General features: G+C 39.2%; 1 protein-coding gene across 4 annotated transcripts in view; it reads left to right on the top strand.

Moving 5' to 3' along the window:
• Window positions 1-4,095: 4,095 nt before the first annotated feature.
• kcnip1b (Kv channel interacting protein 1 b) overlaps window positions 4,096-24,091 on the top strand; it is a 29,085-nt gene continuing 9,089 nt past the window's right edge. The window contains exons 1-3 of one of the 4 annotated variants that reach the window (XM_054755441.1): window positions 4,096-4,455; window positions 4,541-4,664; window positions 20,177-20,235. Coding sequence is in view for 2 of the 4 variants with exons in the window: in XM_054755437.1 (XP_054611412.1) it covers window positions 4,396-4,455; window positions 4,541-4,664 (184 nt within the window). In the remaining 2 variants the exon portion in view is untranslated. Of the gene's footprint in view, window positions 4,456-4,540; window positions 4,665-20,036; window positions 20,087-20,176; window positions 20,236-23,642; window positions 23,956-24,091 lie in introns of those variants that run through there. The other 3 variants (XM_054755437.1, XM_054755440.1, XM_054755438.1) reach the window with 3 other exon arrangements.

Raw genomic sequence — 24,091 nt, 5'->3', positions numbered from 1 at the left:
GTGTTTTCACAGAGCCTTTTCCCTCAGGCGCTTTTTGTTCGTTCCTGCACAACTGTGAGTAGCTGTGAGTGCACTTGCTCTGTGTCGCATGCTGGGGGTCAAGCATTCGACAGCCGCACCTCAAATCACAACACACGTCCTCATTTGGAGGGGAAAATTAAAAGAAGAAAGTCGAAATATTTGGAAAATTTTATTGTATTTTTTTTTACGCAATTTCAGAAATGGTAAAAAAATAAAAACAAAGAATAAAGCGCCTCATGTCCCGCGTTTTGGCCAATTAGCTGCCGCCAGGCCGACAATCACATCGGGAGCCCCAAAAACTCACCACACCCTGCCAAGTGCCCGCCCCCCAAATGCTGCACTAAACTAAAGAGCTTTAAGGCGTGTTTGCAGTGTGCAAAACTTATATCACTCTCACAACGACAGGAAGTCCCACACGACAGACGTGCTTGTTTTGGCTTTGTGAAGGGTGGGAGATGGTGGCGATAGGCTGGCTGCTGCTTAAAAGCAAGTATCGGGATATGCCGACACCCTGTTTTTTGACAGAAATCGGCCGATACTGATCGATATATTGCATATCTATTAGGGATGTCCCGATCCCATCTTCAGGATCGGGATCGGCTGCCGATCTGCTGTATTTGTGAAGATCGGCTAATATCAACATGGTAGGTGCAGTAATGCGCCTCAAAGCTGATTCCCATTCGACTCGCGTCAACCGCAAGAAGAAGAAAACACAACACCAACGTGTAGATATGTCCGCGGTGTATCGTGGCGAAGTTAGTTTCACGTTGGATGCTCGGCTCCGTAGCTACAGCCGTAGTTCCCTCTCACTGTGCCCGGACTGCTGCATCATGGTGCGGGGTGCTCACATGGGAAGTGCCGCTCTAACCGCTGGTTGACAATAGGGACCGCACAAACACTACTAAACATGTGGAAACGTGGCCAAAAACCTTGGAACTCCTCTGTTATGGAGCATGAATTGCCATTCTCAACACACACAGAACACATTCCGGCCTTCAAAATAAGAGCGCTCTTTGTCACATTTGTCTAATTGTGTAAACAAAATAAGGGTGTCATTAAAATAGCTTACATTAATAACGGCATTGGAATTACATGTGTGCCATCCGTGTCACTAACCCAAATAGCAACACTCTATGCTGGTAAAATAAGTGGAAACGGTACAAAACTGAATTCTAAAAAATTCAAATGGAGAAAACAGAATTTGGGAAAAAATAAAACAGATTTCATAGGGCCTTAGAGAGCATGTTTAAAAAAATCTTATTTTAAATCACACCACAAATTGATGTATAATCATATCAAATGATAAGTCCTATCATAAAAGTATTTTGCACACCCATTTTGTCCAATTTGATCTTTTAGTGGATCTTTTATTGGATTAGGGACCTGACTCACGGAGGTTTGTTACAAAAGCCAAACAATATTGTTGATCAGGTTGCGTAATCCCACAAATTCATGTTTGTAACAAAAGCTTATTGTTTTAAAAAAAACAAACAAAATGTACTTTTATTAATAAAGATCAGATCGGATCAGCAAGACTATTAAAAAAATCGGATTGGAAGCCAAAAAATGTGGATCGGGACATCCCTAATATGTATATTAAAGAACAATTTTTATTGTTTTTAAGGCTATTATGAGAAACAAAACAATGAATAAAGTTGTAATTTTTGGAAAATTAGGTTGGGGGGGGTTATATTACGAGAAGAACATTTTAAAATAACATTTTAAAATAACATTTTAAAATAAGAGGAGAAATGGGGAAAAGCTGTCATTTGTACGAGAATACAATCCAAATACTGTATTTAGAAAAAATGGAATGAGAAGAAAAGTCACAATTTTACGAGAATAAACTCGTAAACGATGAGGAAAATAATGTCGTCGTAGCGAATGTACAGTATATCAGCTGAAATGCAGGCTTTTTCTTGAAATGTACGGAAAATCACTTCTTAGCATATCCACATGTGCTGCTTGTGGCGCTCTCTCTCTTCCCTGCAGTTGGGCGTTCGGCTGCAGGTGGGCCAACTGGGCACACCTGCTGGTAATCGATGCTGCCTGCTGCTTAGGCTGAGTGGGGTCAGCTGGGAGGCTCCTGTTCCTTGTTTGTCATTCATGCTCCTCATCTACACTAAAGATTTTGGATTACACTCCTTCCGTAGAGCAACCTTGCCTCTCATCAATCACTGAAGCCTTTCGTGGCGCGCAGCAAGCTGCCGCCTCCAGCATCCTAAATTCACCCCATCATACTGTGGGGTGTCGGTTTTATCTGATTAAAATTGGCGGAATTTGAAATGTCGCCAAGTAAAAATGCAGACTGAATGTTGAAATGTAATAAGTTGGATAATTACAGTGGGGACGAGGATCGAACCAGCATCGGGTCGGGAGACCACCAGTCTATCACGGGAACTATCTATCTATCTGAGTCATGTAAGATAAGTGGAATGTTACAGTCATGTAAAATGATTTTCCACCAGAAGGGGGGCGCCAAATAAATTGCCCATTCGTTTTCAGTGGACGACAAATTGCACGAGGATCGAACAAGCATGCATCGGGTTGGGAGACAACCAGTCTACCACCTGAGCCATGTCACCCTGTAGAATAAGCGGAATGTTACAGTAACGGCTTGCTGTGAATCGGTTGAGAAATGTGGGAGTCTGGTTTTTTTTGGGCCAAAAACAAAAAGACGCCACACTAGACGCTGCGAGAGGAGAGAGGGCGTTTAGCAACCATCTCTCACACAGCATTTCCCACTTGAGTGGAGTGAGAAACACACACACACACAAAAGAGCTCTGTCTCCACAAGCAACCTGCAAGATTACATAACCGGTTTGGGAGTCTTTTCCTGGTAGAACCGACTTTGCTTGTGGTCACGTGAATACGTAAACTACTTCACTGGGTAGTTCCAATATTTTCCCAGTAAGTCAGTAAGTATACCTCACAGTATGATGTAGAAAACTTTCATTTGATTGACAGTGTATTATCTTATACAGTACGTAATTAGATGTATTTGAGGTTGAGGTCTAAATATATAAAAAAAACAGCTAAAATGAGGCAGCTAAAAATGCGCGTAATGGGACGCACCTATTCCGCCTGTAAACCCTTCTGAAAAAAAAACATTTACATAATTTGACCTGCATATTAACAAGCTACAGCGTCATTGTTATTAACATTGTTACTGATGTAGTGACACCTCGCCACACCACACCGGCTAGCTACTAGCTGGCTAGCGACTAGCTTCACTGGCTGCCACCGAAAGGTAGCGCTACATATTGGAGCTGCCGCCACTGCTGCTGTTTTTTTTGTTTTGGAGTTTGGAAAAGTGAAGTCTTTCCTTCCTGCAGATGTCAGACTCCATCACAAAAAACGCTCCAAAAATCCTGTGCGATAATCCTTTGCCATAATAGTGCGATAAACTGTGCAATAAAGCGTGCAATAAACCATGCTATCCATGCAATTAACCATGCAATAAACCTGTGGCTCAAACAACACGTACACAGCTGTAAATGGCGTATATTCTGTATAGTTACTGTATGCTCACAACATGGATTTAAAACCATCCAATCCAATCCAATCCACTTTATTTATATAGCACATTTTATAAACACTGTTTCCAAAGTGCTGCACAGACTAGCAAAACCATAAATAATAAGTAAATAAAGGAATGTAAACGTAAATAATAAGTAAAAATTATAACAATAAAAACTAAAAGATCAAATAGAAACAAAGAAACGTACTACAATAAAATATTTAAAACAACCATAAAACCTTGTTTTTTAGGTGTTTTAATAGCAGACGTGTAGACAGAATAGGTGTGTCCCATTACGTCCATTAATTATCTGCCTCTTTTTAGCCGTTTTTATATCTTTTGAGCGCATTTGTGTTTGTGTCTCACATATTGGATTGTGGATGATGGGCAAAATTCCAACAAAAGCGCACTTTTCCTTGAAAGATTAGACAGGCATTATAAGAGAGGGAGGGACGGAGCTGTATGGAGGAGGAGGAGGAGGAGGGAGCACGTGGGAGGAGGTGGTTAAGTGCTGTTGGCAAATCTGTTCCAGGCACCAGAGGCTCCATCGAGCCTCCGCCGAGTCCCTCGCTGCAGATCAGACAATAAAGCGGGGAGGGAGCGGGAAAAACAGGGATGGGAATATGACCAAGATGCTCTGAGAGGATGAAGATGAGATTCTTGACTTTTTTCTGGAAAGAGCAGAAAATAAACGTCTCCAGGTACACCCTCTGCGCTCCTTAATCGCAAGCGCTGCTTTGCAGGACTGAATCTTGGATTTTTTTGCTATTTCTGCGATTCTTGCACGTTCTGGCTGCTGTCTTCCCAACTTTCTTGACCACCAGAGGTTTGCTTGGGTGAACAAAGTGGATTTTATGTTTAAAGTGAATGTAAATGCACACGTGAGCACTTTCTTCTACTTTCCTCCGACTTTGGTGTGTTAAAGAACCTTTAACTATCATCCACTAAAAAGGCCGCCGGTCCAAATCTTTTTTCTTTTTGTTTTGCTTTGAAATACAGTGGAAGAAGCGTCTCTTTCCCAGCTTGTGCCCAAGGATGGCGGGCTGTACCAGCCGCTGCCGGCAGGGGGTGCTCAAGTTGATCCAGTCTGTTCAGCGACTGCTTTCAGGAAGCCTTTCGAAAGGTATCCAAACACTTGACTTTACACATTTTCAGCCGCACTAAATGACGTTTGAAGTCCTGCGTCATGTTATTGCTGATTGAGGAACGTGAACAACAATATGGCGCCTGTGGCGGTGTGAACTACGATGACCAGTCGCCGTAAAAATGTCTGTAAAATACGACGTAATGTTGGGCTTTGCACGAGTACGCAATTGATGGAATCCGATATGGTCCGGTTTACATGTTGGCAGCGTGGAAGCTCTTCGGAGTCGACAATCTATGTACAGAAATCCCTCGTTTTTCAAGCTTGATTGGTTCCAGACCCGCAGCTTTCTGCAAAGCAGGATTCCTTCTTCATAAATCAAATGTTTTCCTAGTTAGAGCACAGAAATCTGGGGGTGCGAATCTTTGGCCACCTCACAATTCGATGCGATTACGATTCAGAGGCCTGCGATGCGATGCGATGATAAAACGATTTTTTGTGATCAGTAGCCTGTTTTTTTCATGCATCATTTTTTATATATATATAATTTCTTTCCATGATCTTTTAATGACTGTAGAAGGTTACATCTACCAACAAACTGTATTCCCCTTGCACACAACCAGTTGGAAAAGTAAAGTGTGCCAGCAGCAGCATGTTTAAAATGAACACACTTTAACATATTTTGAGTAACCAGCATTAAAAGAAAATCTGCCATTATTCACAAATAAATAATAGACTTCTGAATCCAAACTCAAATCCTGAGCATAGAATCTCTGACAGAGCAGCTCTCATACAAGAATAATGCTTGCAGAAGTCAGTATGTTAGGAATAAGCAAAGCAACTAGGCTGCCCTTATTCACAATTGCGGCGTCAGTGAAATAACGTTGTGATGGGATGTTGTATCTGGGTTCCAAAGTGCGCAACAAAGCACGAAAGATCCAACAATCCTTTGACTTTGTGATTCACTTTGCCTTTTCCGAGTTGGGTGGAAAATGAGTTATCACCTGCTCGATGGTTCTCTGGCAACTTCAGCTGGCTGTTTTTCCTCCTGGTTCAGGTGGAAACGAGCGATGTGGTTTCTCATCTTTGTCGTGTTCCCAAAATATTTGAAGCTTGGATGACAAAGCTTGCATATGGTCGGGCTCTCGTCCAGCTCATTTTTACCTTCGACAACGTGGAAGCCAAAGTGCTCCCAGACGTTCGCTTAAAATCCACTTAGGTGCACCACCATAAACTGTCCGGGCGGCATTTCCGCTTTCCGTCTTTTTGTTCCGTTGTTTTTGTTCCGTCAGCATCGATTATTGACATTTATCAATCGATTAATAATCGTCAATGTCCGCATGGCGATGCATCTAAGAATCAATTATTACCCCCGCCCCCAATACATATGGGTTTTAACATGATTAGAGCCCTCTAGGCATGAAATAACACCCCTATAGTCACCTTTACGCTCCTATTACCAAATACAGTAGACATAATAAGACAAAATAAGGTGTTTTAGTTGTGTCATTGTATGAATGTATCATTTACATAGAACATTAAACTCATCAGCAGAATGCGAAAAGATAAAATGCTGCTTCTCCTTGTGTTGTCCTGACTCTGGGAACAGCGACCTCTAGTGACCTAAGGGCTACCAGTGGTCCACAGCAAACCAGAATATCAAAGGTGTATGTAGCCCATAGACCAGGGGTGTCCAAAGTGCGGTCCCGGGAGCCATTTGTAGCCTGTGGCTGTTTTTTATATCGGCTCGAAGCACATTCTAAAAATATATATTTTTTTAAACAGCAAAAATCAGCAACAATTTAGTCATAATACTTTGAGAAACAAGTTGTTTGAACACCTTTTTCCATTTTTGCTGTTTTTTTACTTTACTTTAATTTCTCCAATATGCCGTGGGCCCATATGAAGCAAACTGCGAGCTGCAAATGGCCCCCAGGTCGCGGGTTTGGACACACCTCCTTTAACTCTTGCGTCTCGGTTTGGGACCAGGCCAAAAATGGTCAAATATTGGTTAACAAAATGACCAAGTTGGCTTTTGTGCATATTCAGTAATGAGTACATGAGGAGTACATGGAGGTTGTTTAATTTGACACGTGATTGGATGGTGTAAAGCCTGCCGTGCATACGGATGTTCATTTATGAAATGCGTAGGGGTGTCACGACACACCCAACTCTCGAGACGAGACGAAACAAGATTTTAACGTTAAGCACAATGAAAAATATGACTGGACAAAAACGTTTTGATTTAACTTCGTCACAAAACAACGCAGGTGTGTTTTAAAATGCTTCTTGCCCAACAAATTGACAATAAATAATGAGAAAAGCACTTGGAGAGAGCAGACCAAGCACCATTGTCCCCCCCGTATTGTGAATTACACAATAAATATTAGTCCTACATTTATTTTATGTACATATTTAGATTCCTTGGCCATGAAAAAGTAGTTATTCACAAAAAAGGCATTTTCCGTAACTATGGATCTAGCTCCATAGCTTTTCAAGATACAACAAATCCAGATTCCACAGGGTTTTGGCTGTATATAATGGCGTTTGTTGCATGTCAATAGCTTGTTGTCTTCCTATAGATACAAATTCCAAAGGTCCCCTATTTGTTCATATTCTGGATCATAGTATCCTGAATGATTCCATTATCTGGATCAGTCTTTGATATTTTGTACAACCTGTTGGAAACTTGTCCTGTATTTTTTTTTTCAAGTTCTCTGACCATTTTTGTGGAGTTATATCCGTAAATGCCGAAAATAGTCCTATCTCACAATGTTAAAAATTCCTGGATCCAAACGGGGATCCGGATCATCCCCAAAATTGTATCAGTTATTCCACATCCCATTTCCGACAATCTCTGAAAATTTCATCCAAATCCATTCAGAACTTTTCAAGTTATTTTGAACACAAACAAACAAACAAACAAACAAACAGATAAACGCTGGCAAAAACATAACCTCCTTGGTGGAGGTAATAATAGATTATAATAATGCAATATTTTCCTTAATATGTCATCTTTTATTCTGTAAAGTTGTGGAATTTTTGTGGTGTTTGTGACATCTATTTGTCAGAGGCAATCCCTACTGTCTGTCAAACGTTTGCAGCATTTCTTGGAATGCTGGCTTTTCAATTGTATTAAAGAGCAGCATTTCTTTTACCGTGACTTTCGGTGAACGCACATCATTTTGCGCTGCTCCGTTTGTATTTACTTTGCCAACCAAACGTTGTGCGTCTCAATGGGTAGTTTTTTTCCCAGATCGGGAGGCTACGTTTGAGGTAGGCAAGTTTGTTTTGTTGCTTTTATGTTGCTACCACTTCAGAATAAGTAACTAGGAAAGTGTTGATGGGCTCACCTTGCTCACGATTAAGATTCCCACACGGACGCTGTGGCTTTTGGCTGCCCAAGCATCTTTTTTCCCTCCTAACGTCTACAACGTTACCTTGCATGGTTCCTGACGAGGCTCCACTCTGTCGCTGTGTGTGTATGCTAGCGGCCCCGCGGCCCCCATGGAGACAATGCGATTGCACGACTGTCACACTGTTCTCCGATGTTCTGTGAAGCATCTCAATGCACAGAGTGAACCCTCTTCCTGCCTGTTTGGAGGAAAACAGACAAGCATGTACTTGGGAATATACGGAGGCCGGCAAAATTATCAAGTTCATTTATCATATTTTGTCTTAATTCTTGTAAAATTACTGCAAATTTTTCAATTTTTGATGTTTTTATGGTTCAATTGTATTTTTAGGAAGTCCTGAGGGCCAATAAAAAAACAGCTGCAGGACGTGAATGGCCCCTGGGCCGCACTTTGGAGACCCTTGATTTAACTGTCCTGCCTCTCACAATACGTCCTATACCAGGGGTGCCCAAACCTTTTCCATCGAGGGCTTCATGCTGACACTGACACGGTTACCTTTTCTTAAACCGACCCATGTCGATATGCTGAGATGTTTTTTATATTTACAGAAAAAATGATATCCGTGACAAAGCGTATTATATTAGTATGACATTCTTATCCTTAAATTACACTTTTTTCAGTTTTTTTTCATTTTTGCAAATATTTCAACTTTCGTCTTGTACATTTTCTTTCATAATATTATGACTTTTTATTATTGTAATATAACAACTGTTTCCCCAACTTTATTTTCCAAAAATTTAGACTTTTTCTTTGCTTTTTTTGTTTCTCGTCTCACGACTATTTTCCTTTTCATTTTAAATTGTATGATATTTATGTCTCTTTATATGATGACTCTTCATATTTTGTCTTGTAAAATTCCATTTTTGTTGGGTTTTTGTAGTTTTCTTGTTTTTCTTGTATTTTGTCTTTATTGTACTGAGTTTGTCATGATATTTCTATTTTATTGTCATAATATTAAAGCTTTTTCCCCGACTTTATTTTCCAAAAATAGCAACTCTCTTTAATTTTTAAATTGTGTAATAAAAATGAAAGGCTCTGGGGGCCACATTTTCTTTTTCTTTTTTTTAACCAACCCATGTCGATATGCTGAGACTTTTTTCTATTGAAAAAAAAGACTGCTTTTTTGTTATTGGTGACAAAGCGTATTATTTTATTAAGAACATTTTTATCTTTAAATTACACTATTTTTCTTCGAGGAAAAGGCTTCTTGAGACGTCATCTGTACTTCTGTGTAGAAGGTGTCGGACGTTTCGCTCCTCATCCGAAGAGCTTCGTCAGCAAACTAATAAGTGCTGGTAGCTTAGGCCTTAAATACAGTAAGAGTGGGCGGAATTGGTGTGCCAACACCCTCCTCCTATTGGTTCGTTACACTAAGCCTGCATTCCTCATCTTTACAGTGGTATAATCCTATCCTGTTATTCACACCTACGATAAAAGGGAAGTGTCGCTCCCTGAGTTGGGTATGAACGACTCTGATACTGGCTTGTTAGCATCTATTGTTCTGGCTCGGCCCTGCCTTCACCTCATTTGCAAGACTAAGAGCTGTGGGTTTTGGTCTCAGTAACCTGCTGAACACAGGGTCCAAATTGAACCTCAAACCACCATTCCGATTCAATGATGGGTTCTGTTGTTTGACAAAAATAGCTTCCTTTACTCCTCTTTCAAACCATCTGTTTTCTTTGGCCAAAATCTTTACCTCGCTGTCCTGAAAAGAGTGATTGGTAGCTTTCAGGTGTAGATGTACTGCTGATTGAGGACCACTAGAATTGTCCCTGCGATGTTGATAAAGCCTTTTTGGAGCATTTGCTTAGTTTCCCCAATGTAGTGCTCTTTGCATTCCTCATCTTTACAGTGGATGGAATAGACCACATTGCTCTGTTTCTGGTTTGGAGCCTTGTCTTTAGGATGCACTAATTTTTGTCTCAGGGTATTTACTGGTTTGAAATAGGTAGGAATTTTGTGTTGCCATAAGATCCTCTGGAGTTTTTCGGAGACCCCCGCTACATAAGGATTATACCACTGTAAAGATGAGGAATGCAGGCTTAGTGTAACGAACCAATAGGAGGAGGGTGTTGGCACACCAATTCCGCCCACTCTTACTGTATTTAAGGCCTAAGCTACCAGCACTTATTAGTTTGCTGACGAAGCTCTTCGGATGAGGAGCGAAACGTCCGACACCTTCTTCACAGAAGTACAGATGACGTCTCAAGAAGCCTTTTCCTCGATGGACAACTCCTGTACGACTGAGAGCCTACACAGATACACTATTTTTCTGTTGTTTTTTTTTAATTTTACAAATATTTCAGTTTTCTTCTTGTACATTTTTTTGGTAATATTGTGACTTCATTCTCATAATATTTGGACTTTATTGTCTGAATATTAAAGCTTTTTCCCCAACTTAATTTTCCAAAAATTGCAACTTTCTTCCCTTTCATTTGTCAATTTTGTGCTATTTTTTGTTTGTTTATCGTGTGATTAATTTATTTAGTTATCATTGCGAGGCCATGTTTTCGTGTTTCTGTATTGATGCTATGATACTTTAGCTGTACAGTATGTACTGTACGTTGGTGTGAATGTACTGTAAGTACAGCATGCATGCTTATGTCAAAATAAACACTCCCTTTAGACAGCGTGTATTGTAGACCAGTTCACCCATGATCATCTTTTATAGCGCACGCCTCTGCATCCCTGCTATCATATGCATGGGAGAATCCACGCCCACACACACATCATCACACACGTGGCAGGTAAACAGGACCATGTAAAGAACTCATCCTGCTTGCAGCTTGCTTGCTTGCACAGCGTTCACATGCACAGGCACCGAGCATGAAGCTCAGCTTAGTCACCTTTTAAAACGCTCCACTTGCAAAAGCCGCAGCATCCATATTCATCTTCATCATTTAAACATTCAAGGCTAAAAAGAGCCGGGCTCAGGGAGAAGCTGATACGCCTCATGACCCTGAAAGCCGTATCGCGGTGTTATAATCCTGCTGGGAGGGGAGGGACTTTCTTAGCAACAAGGAATGGCTCGGCCTGTCACGATAACAAATTTTGCTGGTTGATAATTGAGCTACAAATTATTGTCAATAATCGATATTATCGACATTTTTGGAGACCAATTTTTCATTGATTTGTCATGAGAAGTGTAATTCACATTTGAACCACTAGATGGTACTCAAGTGTCGTGTACCTGTATGAGCTAGAAGTTGCGTATATATGTATGTTGTCATATGTATGGAGGCTCCGCTACTCGAGGCACCTCCATTTTCCCAGTTGAGAAAACTGTCCGTCTCGGTCGTTGGCGTTCGTGCTCTCACCTTGTTATTTCTGTTGCAAAACCAAAAAAATCAAAAGGTGCGGGGGCCGCTGTTATATATTGTATTTTGAATTCATGTCGATATGCTGAGATGTTTGTTTTTATATTGAATGAAATAAAAACAGGCTGCATCTCAGCTTTTTTGCTAAGCGTATTATATTAATATGACATTTTTATCCTTACATTACACTTCTTTTTGCTGTTTTGTCTTCTTGTACATTTTTTTCCTTAATATTATGACTTTATTCCCGTAATATTTTGACTTTATTATCATAATATTAAAACTAATCCCAACTTCATTTTCCAAAAATTGCAACTTTTTCTTTATTTTGTTTGTTTCTCATGTGATGAATTTTTCCCTTTTAATTTTCCAGTTTTATGCAATTTTTTTCCTCTCAATAGTCTGACTTTACTCGCTTAACATTTGGTCTTTATTTTTGTAAAATTACTGCTCTTTTTTCCTTTTTTGCGGTGTGTTTTTTTAAGCTTTCTTGTTTTTATGGTTTTGCTATTTTTTTTTATTTCTTTTTTTTTTCTTTTTGTAATATTGTGACCTTATTTTCATAATATTTTGACTTTATTGTTGGAATATTAAAACTTCGTAGCAACTTAATTTTCCAAAAATTGCAAACTATCTTCCAATAATTGCAACTCAAATTTTTCAATTTTATGCAATTTTTTCTCTTATTATGACTTTACTTTCTTAATATTTGTTTTTTATACTTGTAAAATTACTGCTCTGTTTTTACTGGTTTTTTTTGTTTGTTTTCTTGTCTTTATGACTGTAAAAAAATGAAAGAATGCGGGGCCACTTTGACATTTTTTTAACCAACCCATGTTGATATGTTGAGACAACTTTTTCTTTGTTTTGTTTGTTTCTCATCTCACAGCTATTTTCCTTTTAATTTTTAAATGTTATGCTATTTTTTTCTCTTAATAAGTTGGCTTTACTGTCAATATTTTTTTCTTAATTCTTATAAAATTACTGCAATTCTTTCATTTTTCCTGTGTGTTTTTTTGTTGTTGTTGTTTTGTTTGTTTAATTGTATTTTAGGAAGTTCAGAGGGGCCAATGAAACAAGTTGCGGGAACGTGAATGGCCCCCGGTCCATACCTTGGACACCCCTGTCGGTTACATGAGCTTTGTGGTGTGTTTTGCTCTTCATCCTTTTTATTCCCATTCTTCTTCTTCTGTCTCTTGCTGTAAAAGCAGTGAAGTGGAGCCAACAGTGTGTGTCTCTGCTTTTAATTTTTTACATCACCTCACTACACGCTTTTATGTAACCGCCATCACTGAGATGTATTTTTATCTTTGCCTGTCTTGCTCTATAGTATTCCTCGCATTCTCCACAATGTACACATACTGGTATCAGTCAGCGTTGGGTACAACCTTCTAATTCTTTAACCAAGACAACATTGATTGATTCTGTCAGAGAGGTAATCATTGAACGGTGTGTTGTGGTTTTTGTTAGAAGTGGTGAAGGCTGTATTTTATTTTGGTTACCTTGTTGGCCGATCTATCAGAAAAGCCTCTATCAGTGTAGCGATGCCGTGCACAGCTCTGCTGCCATCTGCTGTTCACTCTATTGCATTACAACTTAAATATGGCGGCCTCGTTGGTTCAGTTTCACTTTAGTTGAACAGGAAAGTGACAAAAACAAGCATGTTTCGGACATATTAGTGAGATTATTTTGGGTATTCTGTCGGGGAGTTATTTATTTGTACCCTTTTGTCATATGGTTTGTCAGTTATCACACGTTTTTTGGTGGCCCGTGGCAGTTATTTATTTATTAAAAATACTAACGCATATAAACGCGGCCTGCATTGGAACATTAACTATTAAAAAGTTAGGAGATAAAATTAGTTTGCGATGTAAAAAAAAAAACACACACACACAAAAATATTGACCTCAATTATTATTATGGTTATTATTATTGGCCTTGATCATTTTAATAAAATGGAAACTTAAAAAAGGTAAGTTACTCAAAAATGACATAAAAAATTCTAAACTTCGTGAAAATATATAAAAAAAATAAATATAATAGAATATATAAAATATATATAATATAAAATAAGAATAAACTATAAATGAATGTAAACTTAACAAAATTAAACAAAACCTTAAAAAAAGCTATAAAAAAAACAAAAAAGCAATATTGTATGCATTCTGCTTTCTTGAAAAAAAAGTAGTCCATCTTCTTCTATTATATTTGACTTGTCCAAAAAAACAATGGCCTTTTCATGTAATTATATATTACTTGGATAACCACAAAATTCTTTAACTAATTAAAATTGTACATATATATGTATATGGCCTCTATTGTGTATGTCAGGGGTGTCCAAACGTTTTCCGCCAAGGGCCACATATGGGAAAGAAGCGGGGGGGCAATTTGATATTTTGTAAAAAAACAAAAAAGGCGAAAAAAAGATGCTATATACTGTATGTATTGAAAGACAAAACTTTGTATTTGGGTGACAAAGCGTATTATTATTATTATTATTATTATTATTATTATTATTATTATTATTATTATTAACACCTGTTATTACACTTTTTGCCCTTTTTCCTTTGTTGCTGTTGTTTTTTCTTGTAAAATAATTTTTTTTTTTTTAAACAAGCTGTGGTCTGCAAATAGCACCCAGGCCGTAGTTTGGACACCCAAATGAGGGGAGATTACCTGTACTGTGCGGGTGACCAAATCAGGCGCTCCTTTTTTCTCCTGCCTGTGACGTTAACTCTCCTGAGCTCACTTTAAGAGGAAGGACGTTGTACCAAATGGTCAGCAATTTGGGGGGGGGACATCAAGCACACAGAAAACCTTATCAGTTGCCTGTGCAAAAGGTTTGCCAGAGACCTCCGTGGCGTCACACCGGCTGCCTGGTGCGTGTGCCCGAATACAGTGCACCTTGCTGGGCCACAGCAGGTGGCTCCTCCCCCTCTATACTCTGGTTCTCCTGATAGTAGTGATGTGGTAGTAATGTCGTGATATTTGATTAGGACAAACCAGCAGGTACAGTTGGTGCATACATGTCTGCTGAGCAACATGGTTCATTGTAAATGTTAAATATTAATGCTTGTGTTAATTAGTTTCCATCATTTTTCCCCACTTCGTTGATTTTCTGTGAGTAATCGACTATAACATCCACAGAGGAAACAGCTTTTACAATCTTATATATTTACACTTGATCAGAGAATGGCTGCTATTTCTGTGAATACGCAAACCTGGAGGTGGAATTAAGCCTTTTCAAAAAATGGCACTTTTCTATTTTTGGAAGGATGTATTGTACATAATTCATGCTTGAGCAAAGACATCCACACCTTGGTTCTTCATGCGGCTCTTTTGTCTCGTCATGACGTCAGCGTATGTTGAACATCTCATGGAACACGGAAGCGTGCCGGTGACGCAGCGAGGGGGACAAACACACGTTAAATAATTCAACAGCTGCTCTGACATAAGCGCACCACGAGAAGCCCTTCTCATGACCTCGCAGGAGAAACATCACCGTCATCCCTCGTTTATTACGGTTAATAAGTAGCATTCCTTATTTACTGTAGAAATGGAATATTTTTAACATGATTAGAGCCCTCTAGACATGAAATAACACCCCTATAGTTACCTTTACACTCCTATTACCCAACATAGTAGACATAATAAGAGAAAATAACATATAAATAAGACTCGAGTGACTTGTTGTAAATGTGTCCCGGTGCCGTATAAGCTTGGCGTGCGTTACGGCCGCAACAGTAGCCCGTTTTAGGGATGATTTTGCCTTGAAATCTTGTGAGATTTCAAACCTCCGGCTGAGGTTACTGATATTGATGAACTGATATTAGCCGTATTCAACCAAAAATTTTCCCCGAAAAATAAGGGAAATTCTGCATTATCTGCAGTACCGACCGGAAAGGATTTTTATTTTTTTTTATGAAAGTTTAACTATGGGAAATTTACTGGAAAAAAGGGGTAAAATACGGGAGTTCACCAGGAAAAAAAGGGGAGTTTGAAACTTGCTATAAAGCAAGCACGTCCAATACCAGTGATGGTGACCAAATGTCCTCTTTTCCCAGGCCACATCCTGTTTACACATCCTGTCTTGTTTTTTGGTTTATTTTACCTCTGCCAAGCACAAGCGCAGAGCGGAGGTTATGTTTTTCTCGGCGTTTGTCTGGTTTTTGTTTTTTGTCTGTGTTCAAAATAACTTGAAAAGTTCTGAATGGATTTGGATGAAATTTTCAGGAATTGTCGGAAATGGAGCATGGAAAAACTGATTACATTTTGGGGGTGATCTGGATCACAGTGTGGATCCAGGAATTTTGCGAGATAGAACCATTTTCGGCATTTGTGCATAAGACTCCACAAAAAAATGATCAGAGCACTTGTTAGGGACATTTAGTCTTCCCGATACATTGCTGTATCATGCTAATGTTAGTATGTTAGCATTGGTAGCATGCTAACATTAGCATACTATCATTTTTTGCTATTTTAATGGGTAGACACATATATAAACACCACTATCATTTTAGGTGTTAGCATGCTAATGTTAACATGATAACATGCTAATATTAGCATAGTAGCACTTTTAGTGTTTTTCATGGGTAGACACTTAGCACTATCATGCTATGTGTTAGCATGTTAACATTAGCATAGTAGCATTTTTAGCCATTTCCATAGGTAGACACAGTTATGCTAGGTGTTAGCATGCTAACATGCTAACGTTTATGGTGTAAATCACAATATGGGGGGGAAATATGGCACTTGGCGGAGGTCTGCACTCTCCGAGTGCCTTTCTAGTTTTTAGAAAGTGATGAAAATGTCCAGGTTTTCATTGTTTTTCAATGGGTCATTAAATTGTGTGGCATTAAGGCACTCTGCGCATGTGACGTAATTGCAAAGAGGCTGCTGTGTTGGCGGCTTATTATATACTGTAGTATCATCATATTAGTAACCATTTTATCCATACAGAGGATGCCTACTTTAAATGTATTGAAATGATAAGGCGTCTTTGAGTAAACATTGAGTGTTACTTGAGTATCTCATTGCTGGTTTTTGGTCACCCTAACTTAAGTGCACCTTTCAAATGTGCAATTTGCAGAAATAATGTCTCCTAATAACAAGAAAACATCTTTTCATGGTGAAATACTCAGCAAAGCGTGCAGTTGGTAAATTCCCAGAGAAGAATTCATTTTGTTTCCATTTCCATTTGACAAGGCTTGTCGGGTCGGTCCATTGATTGTGATATACTGTAGCGCTATCTTATTACCTTTCAGCTGGCCTCACTTGTGTTGCTGTTCCGTGCCAATGCAATCACCCACACACTAATCACAGTCCAGCGTATCTTTAGTGCTGGCCCCAAGCCTCCGCAGCCTCCTGGGCTATTTTATACATGCAAAAGGACAGCTTGGACATCATGCTATGCTTGACTTGTATTCCAGACTGGTGTTGTTGCATGTAAAAACAGGCAGCGATGAGGTCACATGTGCATGGGTGGTGTCTTGCGGCATATGAGCAGATAATGAAGTTATAGACTGCAGTGCAGCAGCCTTGGCACGGCTCAGTGCAGTGTGAGACGGTGCTGAAACGCAGTTTGAGACGGCAAACATCTGTCAAGGGAACTGCCTCGGTCTCTGATAGCTCTCTGAATGCGGAGCTGGGGCTTTTTTTTTTCCTCTGGCGAGAAAGCAATGAGCTATAAAATGTGGAGGAAACAATGTCATGCAATACAACAGGACAGGTTTGGGCAACAAGAAAAGGTGCAAGTCACAATCTAATGTGATCTTATTTAACCTTCTGCAGAATGTCTTGTAGCAAAATATTAGGAACACATACAATTGGGATGTCTCAATTCTGCACGGCTGCAAACGTCAATCACAAGTCAAATGGAGCATCATCACCTCAAAGTGTGCAGATTTACTCTTGCGGTGTGAGTCATGAATTTGGATGGAGCAGTCCACCTGAGACTGTAATTGACTGGGATGGTGATGATGTTGTTTCCATTTGATCTGATACCGGTGCCAAATCTGTGCTTTTCAAATGGAGCCGCCGCTTAGTTGACAGCATTTTGGGACATGCAAGCTGAACACAATAGTAATTTAAATAATCCAATAATAGAAATAAAATGATAACAACGAAATAAAGTCACCATTCAAACAGAACACAGGCAATGTGCAAAAAACCTCCCTGCCTGTCTTGGTGTAATGTTGATACCCACAATTCCGCTGTTCATGAAGGCACCTCGCTCGCCGTGACGGTGATTGGTTGATAATAAGGAAGTGTCGTGCTGCTGCTGTGGACAGCGCTGCGTGGTGTTGGAACGCTGCACATCTGTTGCCGTATTAAGATGGGCGATAAAGTTTGAAAGGACTTTGTGCGTGTCTGTCGAGACTTAAAAGACGTTACTACAGTGTAGTCCGCCTTTGGCCTGATGTCACTTCAAATGAATGGACCAGGAAGTAGCCTGCTGGCCGGTAAACCCAACTACGTGCCTTTTTGTGTGCTCACTCACTGTACACACACACGACGGACATGTAAAATATAGGAATAAAAAGATTAAATACAAAAAACGGTAATGAAAAGCGAACCAGTCCTTACTTTTAGACCTGTGGTTATCTTGCAGGCATTTCTACCTTCTTAAAATATTATCCCAGGCAAGGACGGTGGGAAAACATTTTTCTCATTTTGAGACATGTTGAACAGTCAGAATAGTAATTTAAATACTTAAATAATAGAAATAAAGTCACTGATAGGAAATACACTGAACACGGAGAATGTGCAAAAAATGTCAAACATGCTGCCTGTATTGTAAAACGTCTTGATATTGGGGAAGTGTTGTGTTGTGTTGCTATTGTGGACACCGCTACGGCGAATCGAGTGCACGGTATTGAAATTTGTGCACTTCTTTTGCTGTACTTAGGTGGGCGATGAAGTTTAAAAAGGGCGTCAGGCTCCGTGTGCGTCTGTCGAGACGTACAAGACGTTACTACAGTGCAGTGCTTCTTTTCTTTGAAGTCCCTTCAAATTAATGAACCAGAAAGTAGCCTGCTGGCCGACAAACGCAACTACAGCAGTCGCCTTTTTTTGTGCAGGTAGTCACTCACTGCACACGGAACACATGAAGGACATTTAAATAGGGTTGCCAACCCCCGGAAAAATAAATAAAGGACACCTTGTCAGCAGGACCAACGAACTGTTAACTGTTGTTATTATTATTTGCCTTGGTGTGAAACAAATTTAGTACTATTTGACCCAAACCTGAATTTAATTTGATGCATGTTTTAGAATAATCAAAATAACAGAATAAAAATAATAATTTCAATTGCTTTCTTATAGAAATCTATCTTGCTTAACTCAAAACGGTATGCATTCAGAGTCTAGGTTTAAGCTAACACCGGTGTTTCCAACTTGCAGCACTATAAAAGTAACTTTTGACAAAAAAAAAGGAGAGGTGAGCTATTTGTGTTTTATGTGACTGGCAACATTTAAATTGTACTTTACTTGAAAAAAGCAGATCTCCACCCAAACTGTGTGTAGAGTTTAAGCAAATAATCTTTGGTGAGCTACTCAAAATCAGATGGTAGCTCACGAGCTACCTGTTGGAGACCCCTGCGACAGCGTCATTCACAAAGCTGGACATTTATGTTAACTTGTGATTTGATTGTTAAAGACATTATTATTATGATAACAAAAGAGCAAAGTTGTTAAACTTAAAAAAAATAAATAAAAAGAAAAGTTAGCACCTCATAAACGTGATAGCCACTTGTAGCTTCCCCATGGGACAAAAATGGGCTCCTAACTAATTCATTGTGTCAGTCATTGTGGTAAAAAGACACATTTGACCAGATCGGAAGCTAGGCAGACAGCTGGCTAGCTGCTGCCAATGTGACGCAGAGTGACAGCTGGGCAAAGTGTGTAAACAAAGACGCCAGAAAAGGAGAACGGCGATGAGACTGATAGGCGAGCGATCAGACGCGCTGGCATCGATTGGCTTGGCTTAGCCTGTGACAAGCTGTCATCAATAGGATCCACGTTTTACAGACTAAGTTTTGATTCTGCCGCTAATAAGGGACAAAGTACGTCCCTTATCAACTCAATACGGGACGGCTGGCAACCCTATAAAATACAGTCATAAAAAAATGAAATACACATAAAAAGAGAACCACTCATTCTCAGCTGGTCTGGAAGATGACCTCTTCTCCTCTCAGACCTCCTTGTAGCAGCGGCCAGAATTCATGACACCTTTTTGCATTCATTTGCATTCAATCATCTTTGGGGATTTAATTGTATTTTTAGAATGTGCCGAGGGCCAATGGCCCCCGGGCTGCACTTTGGACACCACTGCTTTAGCCTGTGCAGGCTTACCTCTTGCTGCTCGTGAGCGGATGTTTAAATTATTTGTGTGAATGTGGTTCCCAGCTCGACCGGGCTTCCGTGTCGTGGAGGTCGGTGGACATTGTTCGACGTTCCTCCTGCGATTTCACAACACTGGTTCACCATTATCCCTGACAGCTATTTGATGTTCTGTGTCTGCCTCTTTCTTGCTTCCCCACCTTTTGCCGTTCTATTGATCTTTCCCCCCAGACGTACCTTTTGAATCGTGTGGTGCCATGGTACGCCCCGATGGTGCATCGTACTTCTTTGACGGTTTTTAGAAGGGCTCGTCGTCACCATCACTTTGTGTTTTGCAGTTGTCAAGCGGTGGAGGCAATCACGCCCTTAAGTCTTGCATAACTACAAGGCAATAACAGATTCCATTTATGTGTGATCGGCCTGTTTAAGCTACTATAATCATAACTTACTTATGTACTGTACTTCTTTTCAAGAACAGGAGAAGCTGGAGCTGCAGTGAAGAGGAAAAAAAAACGTGTATCCATGAATTTTTTACAAGTAAGAGAGCTTTTCTCAAGCAATCCTTCACTTTCACACACGCACACAGACACACACACACACACACACACACACACACACACACACACACACACACACACACACAGCAAAAGAAAGATTGCGGTGCCAAAACGCTTCACCTCAGTCAATGTCAAGTATTGTAATATTCAAACCCACATTGCACATCTTTAATGAGGAAGGTGAGTTATCGTTATGTTAAAAAGGAAGATTTCTTGATAGAGCTAATTACGTTGTGCAGATGTAATGCTCTGTTGAATTAATCACTTCTCCAATAGCAAAACAGAACATTTCTTTTTTTATTAATGGGCTGCATGACTGCAGCTTTTCTCTGAAAGCTGACAGTAACATTTTTATGAAATGAATATACATGAATATTCAGTGGCACTCGACAATGCGCAACCTTAAATGCATTTTTGTCTTTTTTCAATGAGCATTGCTGGCTCTGGCTGCAGTCATTGACTTGCACACTGTTAGAAGAATGTGTTTTTTTTCCTTTAGTGAATGCAATGAGCTGCCATACCATGTCTTTAGTCTCCCTCGTGTGTGCTAACATATGAAGTTCTATAATGATAAATTCGACACATGCTTATCACCTGATTCAAACGGGCATGGGTGTCTGGGCATGTGAGTCCGGCCTTCATCGTTTCTGTCCCCTCACATATGTTGTCTCATATATTAGCTAACATCAGCTTTGCACATTTAAAACGATTCCTCATAGGAGGGGTGTCAAAGTTTTCCATCAAGGGCCTCATACGAAAAAAATTAAAAAATCAAAGGATGCAGGGGCCACTTTTACATTTTTTTAAACCAACCCATGTACTATGCAAAGTACTTTTTGCATATGAACTTTTTCTCTGCTTTTTGTGCTGTTTTTTAATTTTTTTTTCCCAATAATTAAACTTTATTCTCGTACATTTTTTTTCTCTGAATATTATGTTTTTATTCTCACAATATTTTGACTTTATTATTGTGATATTATAACTTTTACCCAACCCAAATTTCCTAAAAGTGCATTTGTTTCATTGTTTCGTTTGTTTCCGACAATATTCCAGCGGTTACAAAAATTACATTTTTAGTCTTTAATGTCAACTCTATCCTATTTTTTACTCTTATTATGACTTCATTCTTCTTGTATTTTGGCTGTATAATGAAATGTTACTATGTGTAGAAGTCCTCCCCATGCTTATCACCTGATTCAAATAGGCTTGGGTTTCTGGGCATGTGAGTCCACCCTACACCGGCTCTGTCCCTCACAGGAGGAGGCGATCACAGCTCCCCTCGCATATACTGTGTCCTATATTAACTAACATCAGCTTTGCACAAATAAAATTATTCCTTATAGCAGGGGTGTCCTAACCTTTTCCACTGAGGGCTGCATGCCACTTTTACATTGTTTTAAATTAACACATATACTGTATGCAAAGACGTTTTTTTTTATATTCACAGAAAAAAACAGCCTGCATCAAAGCATATTATTAGTACAAAATGAACTTTTTCACCGTACGTTAAGCTTTTTTTTGGTCTTTTTTTTCATTTTTGCTGTTTTTATTTTATTTTTGTAGAAATATTGAATCTTTCTTGTGCATTTTTTTCTCTTTATATTATGTCTTTTTTCTGACAATGTTTTGACTTTATTGCCGTAATTTTATAACTTTTACCCAACCTAAGTTTTCATAAAATCGCCACTTTATTCTTTGTTTTGTTTATTTCTCATAATATTATCACTTTTGAAAAAAACCTTACTTTATACTTTTTTCTCTTAATATTATGACTTTACTCTCCTAATATTTTCTCTTTTATTGCCGTGAAATTATTTTTCTTTTTTACAATCTTGTTGTTTTTTTAGTTTTCTTGTTTAATTGTCTTTTTTAGAATATGTCGGTCAATAAAAAATGGTCCCCAGGCCGTACTTTGGACACCCCTGCCTTATAGTGAATGCAGTGTGCTGCCATCTCCCTCATGTGCTAACATATGATGTTCTACAATGATAAATTCTAGTAGTCCTCCACTTGCTTATCACCTGATTCAAATAGGCTTGGGTGTCTGGGCATGTGAGTCTGCCTTTCACCGTCTCTGCCCCTCACAGGCATATGTTGTCTCCTATATTAACCCACAATTTAGCATGACATTGAACCTTTTTAAAGAACATGTCTCGTCTCAATTTTGGAGCCAGCAGCAGATTTACCCTTGACACGTGAAAATATTATGACAAATAATATTATTATTATTAATATTATTAATTATTATGGAAAAAAAGTGAGATTTTGAGAATAAAGTCATAAATTTACTACAAAAATGTCATAGATTTATGAGAAAAGAAGTCGTAAATTTACGAGAATGAAGTGGTAATAGTACGTGTCAGAGGGAAAATAGACCTTAGCTCTTCAGGAAGGAAGGAAACTTTCCTCTTTCTGCAGGCAAGCTTTTATTTATAACGTGGCAGCAAAACAGAGCTGAGCAGCATTTAGCATTTAAATTATGACTTTTTTTTCCACATAAACTTTCAAATTTTTTTTACAACTTTATTCTGGAAATCTCAGATTATTTTAATACTCCGTCGTAACAGGCATTGCATGAGACAGCTATGAAAATGGGGGACTAATGTGAGCTTTGGCCTTGGGCAAAGGTAATATTAAGACTTTTTTTCTTGTAAATTAAAAATGTTTTTGTTTTAAATTTACGAATTTACTCTCCTAAATTTACGACTTTATTCTCGTCAATTTATGACTTTTTTTCTCGTACAATTACGACTTTTTTTTTGTAAAATTACGACTTTTTTTGTCCTGAATTTACAACTTTATCGTTGTGAATTTATGACTTTTTTTCTCCTAAATCTATGACATTTTTTCTCGTAAATGTACGACTTTGTTCTTCTAAATTACGACTTTATTCTTGAAATCTCAGATTACGCCGTCGTAACAGGCATTGCATGAGACAGCTATGAAAATGGAAGACTTGTGGGACCTTTGGTTTTGGGCAAAGGTAATATTAAGACTTTTTTCTCGTAAATGTTTGACTTTTTTTCTTGTAAATTTACGACTTCATTCTCGTAAATTTACGACTTGTTTTTTTCATAAATTTAGGACTTTTTTCTCCTAAATTTACGACTTTATTCTCAGTCTTTTTTTTTTTTTTTTCTTCCCAATAAGGCCCTAGTACTCCATTGTATGTAAACTATAGCAAGGACGTTAGAAGTGAATAAAAAAGTACTATTATTTATCAGCTTCAGAAATCCTTTGCCAGCTGTTACTCACTTTCCAGTCGCGGTATTAGCGAGCGCTGCATCACGTATCGGCCACAATGATACGGTATGAGCCCATGAGGAGGCAGGGAGCTGGAAAGACGGGGTGGGGGGAGACGGGCCAGGCTGACAGATGAGTGGAGGGAGCCACAGAAAAGAGGGAGTGGCACAGGGGAGGCAGGATCGGCTGCCGTGTGTTTTATGAGCGTGCGTTTGGAGCATGAGATGAGAAATCCAAGGGAACCATCTGAAAGAGGAGAGTCGATGCTGGGCGAAGAGGCATGAGGGGAAATAATCGGGGGGAGAAACTGTAGGGAGACAAAGAGGGAGCGACAGGCTGACAACATCGTGGAAAAAAGGTATTGTTAGGATTGTCCGGGCTGGTTACCACGGTGACAGTATGGGTGCAGTGGTGGGAACTTTGACCATGCAAACCAAGCAGAGGAGACCAACAAGAGGTATGGCAACACGATGGAAGTGCTTCTCTGTGCAACATGTGCTTGCTTAACTTGCAACATCGTCTCCAGCGTTTCTGTTTGACAATTATTGAAAACGCCCATGTATTTTTCATGTGCCGGCCAATTAAAGCAAAGA

Source organism: Dunckerocampus dactyliophorus, chromosome 16, assembly GCF_027744805.1.
Source record: "Dunckerocampus dactyliophorus isolate RoL2022-P2 chromosome 16, RoL_Ddac_1.1, whole genome shotgun sequence".
Taxonomy (NCBI): domain Eukaryota; kingdom Metazoa; phylum Chordata; class Actinopteri; order Syngnathiformes; family Syngnathidae; genus Dunckerocampus; species Dunckerocampus dactyliophorus.
This window is presented reverse-complemented; position numbering and strand designations above follow the sequence as displayed.